At 43.9% G+C, this 13,238-nt stretch overlaps 1 protein-coding gene across 2 annotated transcripts in view; it reads right to left on the bottom strand.

The window, feature by feature from the left end:
• Window positions 1-219: 219 nt before the first annotated feature.
• Window positions 220-13,238, bottom strand: part of ergic3 (ERGIC and golgi 3) — a 43,168-nt gene continuing 30,149 nt past the window's right edge. For both annotated transcript variants that reach the window (XM_072250591.1, XM_072250593.1), the window contains 3 exons: window positions 2,832-2,968; window positions 2,266-2,321; window positions 220-1,513 (listed from right to left, as the gene is read on the bottom strand). In XM_072250591.1, coding sequence (XP_072106692.1) covers window positions 1,434-1,513; window positions 2,266-2,321; window positions 2,832-2,968 — 273 coding nt within the window. In that variant the 3' untranslated portion in view covers window positions 220-1,433. The remainder of the gene's footprint in view (window positions 1,514-2,265; window positions 2,322-2,831; window positions 2,969-13,238) is intronic.

The following is a 13,238-nucleotide window of genomic DNA, read 5'->3' as shown; positions in this document are numbered from 1 at the left end:
CGACACACACGATGTTAGTGTCATCTCCCTTGATGTCCCACTGGGAGAGCTACAGTCCTGCACCCTCCCACCCAGCTCCTGCAAGTGTCGCGCATGGCAGTGGTTCAGTCCCCAACATGAACATCAAACCTGCGACAGCTGCCTTGTCGGGTTGTGGTGCTTGGACCACAGTGACTGCGTCACCTCACAAACAGCTCATTCAAAAACCACAAGACGAAAAACACACTTGATCTTTATTGTTTTGCTTCTTTCACAGACAGAAAATATTTCTATTCATTCACCAGCTGACCCCCTGCTACCACAGCACCGTCTCCCTTTGCCCTCCCCACTGCTTCACAGACAGGTAGGTAGAGGGAGTGGTGTGGCTCTATTAGTAAAAAATGAAACCAAATCCTTAAAGAGGTAACATAAGGTTGGAAGGAATTTGTAAAATGCCTATGAGATGGCTCTTTAGAGCAGCTGGGGCCTGCACTTGCTGGAATTTAGAAGAATGGGGGGTGGGGATCTCATTGAAACCTTTTGAATATTAAAAAGCCCAAGTAGAGTGGCTGTTTCTTTTGGTGGAGGAGTCTGGACACAGGACCAAAGGACACAGCCTCAGAATAGAGGGGCGTCCATTTAGAACAGAAATGAAGAGGAATTTCTTTAGCCAGAAGATGGTTAATCTTTGGAATTCATTGCCATGGATGGCTATGGTATATTAAATTCTCCTCCTATTTCTTATGTGTTTAATTCCTGCCCACCCCTGCTCTCTCAACCCTTTTGAGTTCTCCAAGGTGGTTGGTAGAAAATCCCCAAGGAGTGACTGCGAAATGGGAATGGCAACAGTTTCTCTGTTACATTTCGCCAGCCTGAGAAACCAGCGAAGAAATCCCTTCGTAACAGTCTGTGCCCAGTGAAGGGAGCTCCATGTGCACAGACTAAAAACTGACAATTTTAAATTGCAGATCTTGCTGCTGGGTGGGAACTCCTGGCTGTTTTTGGATTCAGGGATCTTGGTCTGCTCTGCTTCACCAACACTGATCAGATATCGAGCACCAGGCCTTCTGCGGGGCCAGGCTTGGGGGGGGTGGGGTGTTGGGGTGGAGAGCGGAAGGCTCCTATGTGCATTGGGGCAGGGCAGGACAGGGAAGGGGCACAACAGGGAGTGACCGTTGTCAGTGACAAGGAGATGGCAGGCAGGGACAGTAATGAGTGTAGTGGGGAGGGACAAATATGGGAATGAGGGACTATCAGAATTAATCCTCCATCTTTCGAGATCAGAGACACAAGTAAACCTGCTCACCACAATTTATAAGTTACAGTTGCTTAACAATACCAGAATATCAGCCAGTGTAAAGTGTGGGTTGAAGTCCGTTCAGTAAAACCAGCTTATCAGGGACTCCAACGAGATATTGCCACAGTCCATGCAGCACAGCCCTCCTCAGCACCAGCTATGAGGCTTTCCCAAGCTCAATCTTCCTCTGGATGGCCCGGGCAGAATGATAGATCAACGAATCAACCAGGCTGGACACTGGAAGAGAGGCAGAGAGTCTCAGCATGGCCATCCCAAAGTCGTTGTGTGCCCAGCATCTGGGCACAAAAGCACTGACAATGTGAGTCAGTGTGTTGGCTCAGCACTGGCAGTGTGGGTCTGTTTGTGTGTGTGGGGGGGGGGTCAAGCACTGGTAGTGAGAGTCAATGTGGTGGTTCAGCACTGGCAGTGGGAGTGCTTGTGGCAGTTCAGTACAGGCAGTGCGATGGTTCAGCACTGGCAGTGAGTCAGTTCAGCACTGGTGGTGCAGGTCAGCGCCAACAGTGTGGGTGGGTGTGTGGCCGGTCAGCACCAACAGTGTGGGTGGGCGTGTGGCCGGTCAGCGCCGGCACTGCGGCACAGTTTGTCAGTTCAGCACTGGCAGTGGGTCAGTGCGGCAGCTCAGCACTGGCAGTGTGGGCCAGTGTGCTGGATCAGCACCAACAGTATGGCAGTTCAGTACTGGCAGTGTGACTCAGTGTGTCGGCCCAGCACTGGCAGTGTGTGTGATGTGTCAGCATTGGCAATGCACATCCACGGGGGGACGGTCCAGCACTGGCAGTGAGAGTCAGTGTGGCAGCTCAGCACTGGCAGTGTGGGTCTGTGTGGCAGTTCAGATGGTGCGTGTAGGACAACACGTGTAACTACACTTCCTATGAGTAGAGACCGGACATGCATATCACTAACACGGCAGCCCGGTACACCTGGTCTACGGTGCACAGTGTGTGTGTATATCCCTGCAGCAGCAGTACCTGTGAAAACCCCTCCGATGATGGCACAGACACCAGTCAGAAAGTGGGTGAATGATCTGTAACAGAACACAGGTTAGTGTTCACATCACCATAGTCCATTTCACTTGCAGACAGTAACCATCCCACACTCCCATGCTGCAATTCAGTACTCCCAGCAACCACCCCAGCCTCGCACTCCTAACCATCATACCTTAGTCCTGCACTTTCATCCCTAGTGATCCTTAGTGACTGACCTGCACTCCCAGAATCTCTCCCACATTCCCACCGTACATCCCTCAATCTACCCTCCTGTGCAGCGCTCCCAGAAAGCGTCCCACATTCCTGCACCCTCTCAATGCCCGTCCCTTGACCTACCCACTCCTAGTGACTGTCCCACACTCCGTCTCCATCCCTCAGTCCTGTGTACCCCTGGTGACCGTTCGCGCTCCCAATGACCATCACTGCACTCCTGCACACTGTGTTTGTCCCTCAGTCCCATACTCCCATCCAGCACTCCTAGTGACAGCCCCACACTCCCAGTATCCATCTCATGATCCTGCACTGCAGCCATACCAGCAGCCACAGACCTGTGTTTCTCTGTGAACTTCACCATCATAGGGGAGAGTTCGTACAGCACAAAGACTCCCGGCAGCCCCTGGTCACCAATCAAGCCGTTGGCCACCTTCTCATGGCGTGTTACTGAGAACTGGTTGGTCCTTACCACCTGGGGAAAGGATGGAGGTCGGGGTTAGGGACAGAAAGCTGACAGTTTGGTGAGGGCACTCCCACTACCACAGTGTGTGTTACCCAGAGGTCAGGTTTCACCATGGCTGCTGTGGGCTTGAATCATTTTGTGACCCACAATTAAACAAGATCACAGTGGTTAGTGTAATGCATTACAGCACAAGCACTAGGGCTTCAATTCCACAGGACCATAAGATATAGGAGCAGAATTAGGACACGTGGCCCATCATCCACTCTGCCTTTTCATATAGCTGATCCATTCTTCTGCTCAGCCCCAGTGTCCTGCCTTCCCCCATCCCTTCACTCAAGACCATACCCCATAAGACATTGGAGCAGAATTAGGCCATCGAGTCTGCTCCATCATTCAACCCCTCTCCCTATTTACCTTTGATGCCGTGTCTAATGAAGAACCTATCAAGCTCTGCCTTAAATACACTCAATGATCTGTCCTCCACAGCTGCCTGTGGTAACAAATTCTACAAATTCACCATTCTCTAGCTAAAGAAATTTCTCCACATCTCTGTTTTAAATGGACGCCCCTCTATCCTGAGGCTGTGCCCTCTTGTCTCCCCCACCATGGGAAACATCCTTTCCACATCTACGCTGTCTGGGCCTTTCAATATTCGAAAGGTTTCAGTGAGATCCTCCCTCCCATCCTTCTCAGTTCCAGTGAGTACAGACCCAGAGCCATCAAACGTTCCTCGTATGATAACCCTTTCATTCCCAGTATCTTCCTTGTGAACCTCCTCTAAACCCTCTCCAATGACAGCAAATTAAACCTCGTTTAATTTCTTGTTTTAGTCCACAGTTAGGCTCAGTTTCTTCCTATTCTTGCTTTTCTTCCATCTTGACATCTTTTCTCAGAGAGGAGCCTAAAACTGTTCACAATACTCAAGGTGACGCCTCTCCAGTACATTATAAAGCTTCAACATCACATCTCTGCTCTTGTATTCTTGACCTCTTGAAATGAATGCTAACATTGCATTTGCCTTCCTCACCATTGACTCTACCTGCAAGTTAACTTTTAGCATGTTCTGCACAAGGACTGCCAAGTCCCTTTGCATCTCAGATTTTTGAATTTTCTCCCCATTCAGAAAATAGTCTGCACATTTATTTCTCCTACCAAAGTGCATGACCATGCATTTTCAAACATTGTATTTCATTTGCCACTTGCTTGCCCATTCTCCTAATCTGTCTAAGTCCTTCTGCATCCTACTTGTTTCCTCAACGCTACCTGCCCCTCCACCAATCTTTGTATCTTCTGCAAACTTGGCAGCAAAGCCATCTATTTCATCAGCTAAATCATTTATATACAGCATAAGAAGAAGTGGTCCCAACACTGACCCCTGTGGAACACCACTAGTCACTGGCAGCCAACCAGAAAAGGATCCTTTTATTCTGATTCGCTCCCTCCTACCAATCAGCCAATGCTCTAACCATGTTTGGAGCTTTCCTGTAATACCATAGGCTCTTAACTTGGTAAGCAGTCTCATGTGTGGCACCTTGTCAAAGGTCTTCTGAAAGTGTAAATATACAACATTCACTACATCCCCTTTACCTATCCTACTTGTAATCTCAAAGAATTCCAACAGGTTCGTCAGGCAAAATTTTCCCTTAAGGAAACCATGCTGACTTTGTCCTATCTTGTCCTGTGTCACCAAGTACTCCATCAGCTCGTCCTTAACAATTGACTCTCACATCTTCCCAACCACTGAGGTCAGGCTAACTGGCTAATTTTCTTTCTGCTGCCTTCCTCCTTTCTTAAAGAGTGGAGTGACATTTGCAATTTTCCAGTCCTCTGGCACCATACCAGAGTCCAATGATTTTTGGAAGATTATTTCTAATGCCTCCACAATCTCTACCACTACCTCTTTCAGAACCTTAGGGTGCAATTCATCTGGTCCAGGTAACACACGTACCCTTACATCTTTCAGCTTTTTGAGCACCTTTTCTCTTGTATAGTAAATGCGCTCACTTCACTTCTCTCACACCCTTCAACATCTGGTATACTGCTCGTGTCTTCCACAGTGAAGACTGATGCAAAATACTCATTTAGTTCATCTGCCATCTCCTTGGCCCCCACTATTATTTCTTCCCACGTCTGTCTGTAAGGAGTTTGTATGTTCTCCTCCTCCTCACATTCCATATGGATGAATAAGTTGTGGGCATACTATGGTGCTATGGTGACCCTTGTGAGCTGCCCCCCAGCACATCCTCAAACTGATGGCTGTTGAAGCAGATAATGTATTTCACTGTAGGTTTCATATGCACAAGAGATTCTGGAGCTGCTGAAAACTCAGGGCAACACACAAACACTGGAGGGACTCAGATGGCCAGGACTGATGAAAGGTCTTGGCCTGAAACGTCCATTGATTATTCCTCTCCATAGATGCTGCCTGACATGCTGAATTCCTCCAGCATTCTGTGTGTTTCACTGCACGTTTTGATGTAAATTCTACAAGTAAAACTAATAGAGTCATCCAACACTACAGCACAGAAACAGGCCCTTCAGTCCATCTAGTCCATGCTAAACCATTTAAACTGCCTACTCCCATCAACCTGCAAACATACCACAGCCCTTTGTACCCCTACCATCCATGTACCTAACCAAACTTCTCTCAAACACTGAAATCGAGCTTGCATGTACCACTTGTGCTGGTAGCTCTTCCACACTCTCATGATCTCCAGTAAAGAAGTTTCCTCTCATGTTGCCCTTAAACTTACCTTTCACCCTTAACCCATGACCTCTGGTTGTAGTCCCATCCAACCTCAGTAGAAAAAGCCTGCTTACATTAACGATACCTATGCCCCTCATAATTTGTATACCGCTATCAAATCTCCCCTCATTCTCCTACGCTCCAAGGAATAAAGCTCTAAGCTATTCAATCTTTCCTTATAACTCAGGTCCTCCAGTCCCAGCAACATCCTTGTAAATTTTCCCTGTACTCTTTCAACCTTACTAACATCTTTCCTGTAGATGACCAAAACTGTTCATAATACTCCAAATGAAGCCTCACCAATGTCTTTTAGAACTTCAATGTAACATCCCATCTCCTGTACTCGATACCTTGATTTACGAAGGTCAATGTGCCAAAAGCTTTCTTTACCTGTGACGCCACTTTCAATGAATTATGGACCTGTATCCTCAGATCCCTATCATTCACTGCAGAAGATCTACCTTGCACTTGTCTGCATTAAAGTCCATCTGCCACTTTCAGTTCATTTTTCCAGCTGGTCCAGATCCTGTTGCAAGCTCTGCAAACTTCCTCTCTGTCCACTACACCCCCAATCTTGATGCAAATTGGCAGATCCAGTTGTGTTGCTTCGTATGGCAGATGTTTTTCTCTTCACACTTTTAACTGTTTTTCGTCAAGCCACTCCTCCAGCTTGTGGCTGCATCAGTGGAGCACGGCAAAGTGGTCTTGGAGCTTGTAGAGTCCGGTAAGCTTTTCAAACATGATGGACTCGGCACTGCAAACACGGTCCTTTATACATCGAAAAACTGGCTTGATTTTTGATGAAGTGTGGCCCAGGAAGGGGTTGCAGACTCAAGTCTGTCCATTCAGGAGCCAGTTAATCACTGACGACAAACAGCAATGGACCCAGCACCAATCCCTGTGGCATTCCACTAGTCACAGGCCTCCAGTCAGAGAGGCAACCGTCTACTCACACTCTCTGGCTTCTCCCACAAAGCCAATGTCTAGTATACTATCTTGTCTTGAATGCTGAATGACTGAATCTTCTGGACCAACCTTGCATGTGGGACCTTGTCAAATGCCAAATGTAGACAACACTCACTGCCTTGGCTTTATCCACTTTCCTGGCAATTTCCTTGTAAAATTCTACAAGATTGGTTAGACATGATGTACCATGCTGAAGCCATTATGATCATCCCCGATCTGTCCACTTCTATCCAAATACTCATATATCCAGTCCCTTAAAATACTTCCAATAACTTTCTCACTACTGATGTCAGGCTCACCGGCCTATAATTTCCTGGTTTATTTTTAGAACCTTTCTTAAACAGCATTGGGTATCCGCCAATCCTCTGATACCTGAAGTGTTGCTGAGGATGATTTGAATATCCCTGCAATTTCTACACTGGCCTCCCATAGGGTCTGAGGGACAACTTGTCAGGTCCTGGGGATTTATCCACCCTAATTTGTCTCCTCCTCTGTAACACGTATGGGGTCCATGACCTTGGTGCTGCTTTGCCTCACCTCCACAGTATTACTAATACTAATTAACCTGAGGAAATACTAATTCAAAAATTCCATGAAAGGTTTCCCCCATCTCTTTTGGCTCCATGCATGGATTACCATTCTGATCTTCCAGAGGTCCAATTTTGTCCCTTGAAATCCTTTTACTCTTAATATATCTGTAGAATATCCTGGGATTCTCCTCCTTGTTTGCTAGGGCAAACACATGCCTTCTTTTAGCCCTCCTGAATTATTTCTTTAATCTCTTCAGATTACCAACAACTCTGTGACGGTGACATTCTGCAGGGGATGAAGCCTCCTACTGCCCTCACTTGGCCCGGCACGAGGTTCCAACATTACAACATTAGCAACAGGCCATCTGGCCCCTTGCTTCTGCTCCGTTGTTCACTCAGCTGGTCCTCAACTTCAGCACCGCTTCCTACCCAGGTCCCAGATGACTGGAGAACTAATCTTGTTCCATTATCTACAAGGGCAGCAGATAGGGTCAGGAAACTATAGGCTAGTGGGCTTTATGTCAGTAGCGTGGACATTACTGGAGAACGTCTCAAGGACAGCATTCCTGCACATTTGGAAAGGCAAGGACTGAAAATATATTATATTGATAAATAAATATTTTAAATATGATAATTTGAAAATACAGTTACACTGAACTTTGATCAGAGATGGTCCCTGTGTCTTTGCATGTGGTAAATCCTGTCTCGTTAATTCCACAGTTTTCGGAGGAGGTTAAAGGCGGGGTGGTAGGTGTTCTCTGCACGGACTTTAGTCCGACATTTGACAAGGCTGTTCCAGAACATTTGACAGGGCTGTTCCAGCAGGTCCAACAACCTGGATGCAAGAGCAGCTGGCTAACTGGATGCAGATTTGGCCACGTGGTTGGATGCAGAAGCTGTTGGTGAAATGATGCTCTTCCCATTGGAAATGTGAGACCGGGGGGACTTCCGGGTCATCAAGGGAATGGTGGCGTAAGGAAAAGGTCTCTCGACAAAAAAGAAGGTAAACTGCCCCAAAATCAAATTTCGACAAATACTTAATATTGCATAACTGTATTAATAAAAGGGGCAAGGATGATGTCTAAGAACAAGATTAAAAAGTCCGCTCCGAAGGCTGATAAACATAAAGAGACGCAGCAAGGCGACGGGCCTAGCTCCCCCACGGCAAGCCAGGACGGAGACAATGAGGGGGAATCGGTGACTCTGTCTTTGATTCTTGGAGAGATTCGCGAGTTCCGACAAGAAAACAGCAAACAGCTGGAAGATATTAAAGGAGAAATAGTAAAAACTAACTCGCGGATAGATGAAGCCGAAGCAAGGATTGTTGGAATTGAAGAGAAGCTACAAAACGCCGAGGAAGTGATAGCAGAAATGCTGAAGCTGCAAGACCAGCTCCAGTGGAAACCAATAGATCAAGATGGCCGCTCAAGAAGGGAAAATGTGAGGATTTACGGAGTTCCCGAAGGTAAACCCGGATTGATGATTCCCTTCATAGAGAAGCTGCTTAGAGAGAACCTTGATATACCGGCCGCAAAAGACCTACAGATAGAAAGAGCTCACCGCGCGTTGGCACCAGAGCCTCCAGCAGGCGCCCAGCCCAGATCGATTCTGGTCAGATTTCTCAGTTACAGAACGAAGGAAGAGGTGCTTAAAAGGGCATGGCAAAAGAAAGGTTTCATGTGGAGCAACTGTAAAATCAGTTTAGACCACGACTACGCACCGGGGATTCTTGCCAGACGGAAGGGATATACGGAAACACGGAGAGTCCTGAAGGAAAACAACATCAGATTCCAGACCCTGTATCCAGCTCGGCTGAGAGTCTCTTACGACGAAGGGACAGAAACTTACGCTACGGTGGAGGAGGCAACGTCAGACCTGGCGGACCGGGGACTACCCATTAAAGTTATCACCCAACCGGAGTCGCTACTGGAGAGGATTCGGCAGAAGTCGTGGCAGTTAGTGGGGCGAGGACGCTCTACTCAAACCAGAGTGTCAAACTACAAGGAAAAGCTGCAAATATTCAGACGCGAATGTACAGAGAATACAGATTAATTAAGAGAAATGACTGAAAAGAGTAAATAGGACTTAAAGGTAAAATGAAAACTGGTAACTGAAAATAAACTAGGCGGAATAACTTGAATGATAGCAATTTGGTCGGGACATAAATAGGAGAAAATTCTCTATGATTATTCAAACTGCTGAGGGCCCTCTAACACAGGGTGAAGATAGAGGTTATCCTTCTGAACTGAGGCGGGTCGGTGCTCAGGCCTCACTGTGGGAAGTCGGGAAAAATTTTCAAATGTTACACATTCAAAAATGCCTAGGGTGTGGTTATATGTCTTGGTTTACTGTTGAGAAGGGATTGCTTACTGTTTGGTTAGAAAAGGAGAGTGTTTTTTTTCTACTAGAGAAAAATGCAAACTGAATTGGTAAAAATAATTTCGTATAATGTTAATGGGGTTTTGAATCCAATTAAAAGAAATAAGATTAAGTCTAAATTGAAAAAAGAGAGGGCACAAATAACTTTCCTCCAGGAAACACATATGAGCCAATCTGAACATGGAAAATTAAAAAGAATGGGCTTTAAGCATGTATTTTATTCATCATATAAATTGAGTCACAAAAGAGGGGTAGCTACTTTAATATCAAGTACTCTTAATTATGAACATATTTCAGAGACTAAAGACAAAGAAGGACGGTTTGTAAAAATCACAGGAAGAATAGAAGGTACAGAAATAACATTGCTGAATGTTTATGCTCCTCCAGGTTGTGAATGGTCATTTTATAGACACATTTTTGACCTAATGGTCAGTTCTCAAGGGGTAGTAATTTGTGGAGGGGATTTTAATATTAGATTAAATCCTGTATTAGATTCTTCAAGAATAGTTACTCAGAATAAACCTCTGACTCGGAAAATGAATTCATTGATGGAGGAGTTGGGAATTATAGATGTCTGAAGGGAATTACACCCTACTAGTAAAGATTATACACATTACTCTTTCTCTCATTCAGCCTATTCAAGGATAGACTATTTCTTTATCTTTAATACAGATAGACTCAGGATAAAAGACTGTAATATTGCAACAATTGATCTGTCGGATCATAGCCCAGTCTCTATGTCTCTAATCCTGGAAAGGAAAATGAGGAAAACACTATGGAGGCTAAACTCACATATACTCAATAACCCGAAAGTAATGGAGAGATTAAGGAGAGAAATCAAAGAATATCTAGCCCTTAATGACACGGGAGAAACATCACCGGTGATCTTATGGGATACATTGAAAGCTGCACTGAGAGGGAAAATTATTTCCATTAGCACTCACATGAAAAAAATCAATGCACAAAAATTAGCAGACCTTCAAGGAAAATTGAAACAACTTCAAGTTGTAGATAGCAACAAAAGTAATTCAAATCGAAAACAGGAAATTAGGAAATTGCAAAGTGAAATTGACGATATTTATATGTTGGAAACTCAAAGAAATTTTCTTTACCTGAGACAAAAGAATTATGAAGTAGGAGGTAAATCAGCTAGATTATTAGCATATAAATTACGAAAACAACAAGCAGACAATACAATTCATAAAATAAAGAATCCAAAGACAAAGTTTGTGGAGAGTACAATAGGGAAAATTCAAGAGAGTTTTGAAACATATTATCCAGAGCTGTACTCCCAACCCCGGGCCTCCAATGAGCCCTATATAGACAGTGTATTGAATTTTTTAGATCTACCTAAACTTACAGATTTACAAAATGAAAGTTTATTAGAACCAGTAACTGTCAAAGAACTGAACGTGGCCATCTCTAGGTTAAAGGCTGGAAAGTCCCCGGGTTCTGATGGGTTTACCTCAGAGTGGTACAAGTCCCTGAAGACACAGTTAGCCCCATTACTACTTAACACCTTTAATTGGATCTTGCAAAGAGGAGAAACTCCACCTTCCTGGAGAGAAGCGATTATTTCAGTTATTCCTAAAGAGGGTAAAGATGAACTAGAATGTGGCAATTATCGGCCAATTAGTGTTCTTAATTTAGATTACAAACTATTTACATCTATATTAGCGCGCAGATTGGAAAAGCTTTTACCTGGCCTAATCCACTTAGACCAGACTGGATTTATTCAACAAAGACAAACACAGGACAACAGGTTAATAAGAACGAGACAGAGACAATGGTAGTAGGATTGGACGCTGAGAAAGCTTTTGATTCGGTTAGTTAGGCATTCCTATACAGAGTGTTAGGAAGATTCGGCTTTCAAGAAAAGTTTATTAAAGTAATTCAGACTCTATATGACAGCCCTACAGCCCGAATTAAGATAAATGGGGACCTCTCTGACTCCTTCATCTTAGAGAGAGGCACTAGACAGGGATGCCCAATTTCTCCTCTCCTTTTTGCGCTATATATTGAACCGCTTGCCCAAGTAATAAGACAGAGCGAAATCGTAAAAGGTATCAAGGTGGCAGGGATTGAACAGAAAGTGGCGTTATTCGCAGATGATGTTTTGGTCTATCTGAGTGAACCAGAAATATCATTTATAGGATTGTTTACACTGTTGGATGACTTTGGGAAAATATCAGGTTATAAAATAAATGTAAAGAAAACACAGGTTATGTCCCTAAATTATACACCATCCAAAAAATTGCAGGATACATACGATCTTAAGTGGGAAGCTAAATCATTAAAATATTTAGGAATAACCCTGCCGAAGGATCTTTCAACACTGTCACAGGTAAACTATGGGCCATTAATCTCAGAGATAAAAGCAGATATGCATAGATGGAATCTTATCCCCTTTTTAAGTTTAAATTCAAGGATAAATACTATAAAAATGAATATTCTTCCTTGGTTATCGTATCTTTTCCGTACTTTACCGGTGGAGGTGGATGATAATCAATTCAAGGAATGGGACAAGTGGATTTCCCGCTTCATTTGGCAAGGAAAGAAACCTAGAATTCGATATAACACCTTACAGTTAGGGAAGGAAGGAGGAGGTATGGTTCTTCCTTGCCTGAGAAATTATTTTTATGCCTCACAGATAACCCCTCTGTTATATTGGTGTAATTGGGAATATAAGGCTAGATGGAAGGAAATAGAATTTGGATTAGTTGACAGTTTTCCTCTACAGGCCTCAATAGCTGATAAAGGACTGATGGCCCAGTTGGAAAAATTTAAAAACAGTTGGATAAATCTTACATTTAAAGTATGGCAGAAGGTGGTTAATTCATGTGGAATTAATAACATGTTAAAACTCTTTAGATGGTGTACATATGATACCGAATTCCTTCCCAACAGAGGAGATAAAAAATTTGAGCTATGGATAAAGAAAGGTCTTACAACCTACCTTTCATTTATAGATAAAAGAGTATTACAAAGTTTCCAAATCCTGCAGGACAAACATGGCCTAGAACATAATGACTTTTTTAGGTACCTTCAAGTACGAAACTATGTTAACAGAGTTGTAGATATACAGACCTATCAACAGTAGAATTAGAATTTTTCAAGATTCTGAATTCGGATTGCAGTTCAATACTTAGTAAATCAGTTTCTCGAGTATATAATGCACTCTCCCATGCTAAAAATGTAAATACACTGTATATTAAAGAGAAGTGGAAGAAAGAAGCGGGGTTGGTACTTTCAGAGGAGGCTTGGGGGAAAATCTGCAGCTTTCAATGGTCCTCGACTAATTCTTTGACTTGGAGAGAACATTGTTGGAAAAACATTATAAGATACTTCAAGACCCCATATCAGGAAAAATATACAAACGTGAAGTGTTGGAGAAGGTGTGGCTCCAAGGAGGCAAATCATTTTCATATTTTCTGGGATTGCCCTAAATTAAGTCTATATTGGGAAGGTATTCATAGAACATTAGTTAAGGTACTTAGGTCCCAGATACCTCTGAACTTTGAGACGCTCTATTTGGGGCATGTATTGTTTCTTGAACAGAAGGAAGATATAAAGTTGCTGCAGGCCCTCTTAGCGGCAAGTAAGAAATCAATCACTAGAAAGTGGCTAAATCCAATACCACCTACATTAGAAGATTGGC

This window comes from Mobula birostris, unplaced genomic scaffold (genome assembly GCF_030028105.1).
Source record: "Mobula birostris isolate sMobBir1 unplaced genomic scaffold, sMobBir1.hap1 scaffold_421, whole genome shotgun sequence".
Lineage (NCBI taxonomy): Eukaryota > Metazoa > Chordata > Chondrichthyes > Myliobatiformes > Myliobatidae > Mobula > Mobula birostris.
This window is presented reverse-complemented; position numbering and strand designations above follow the sequence as displayed.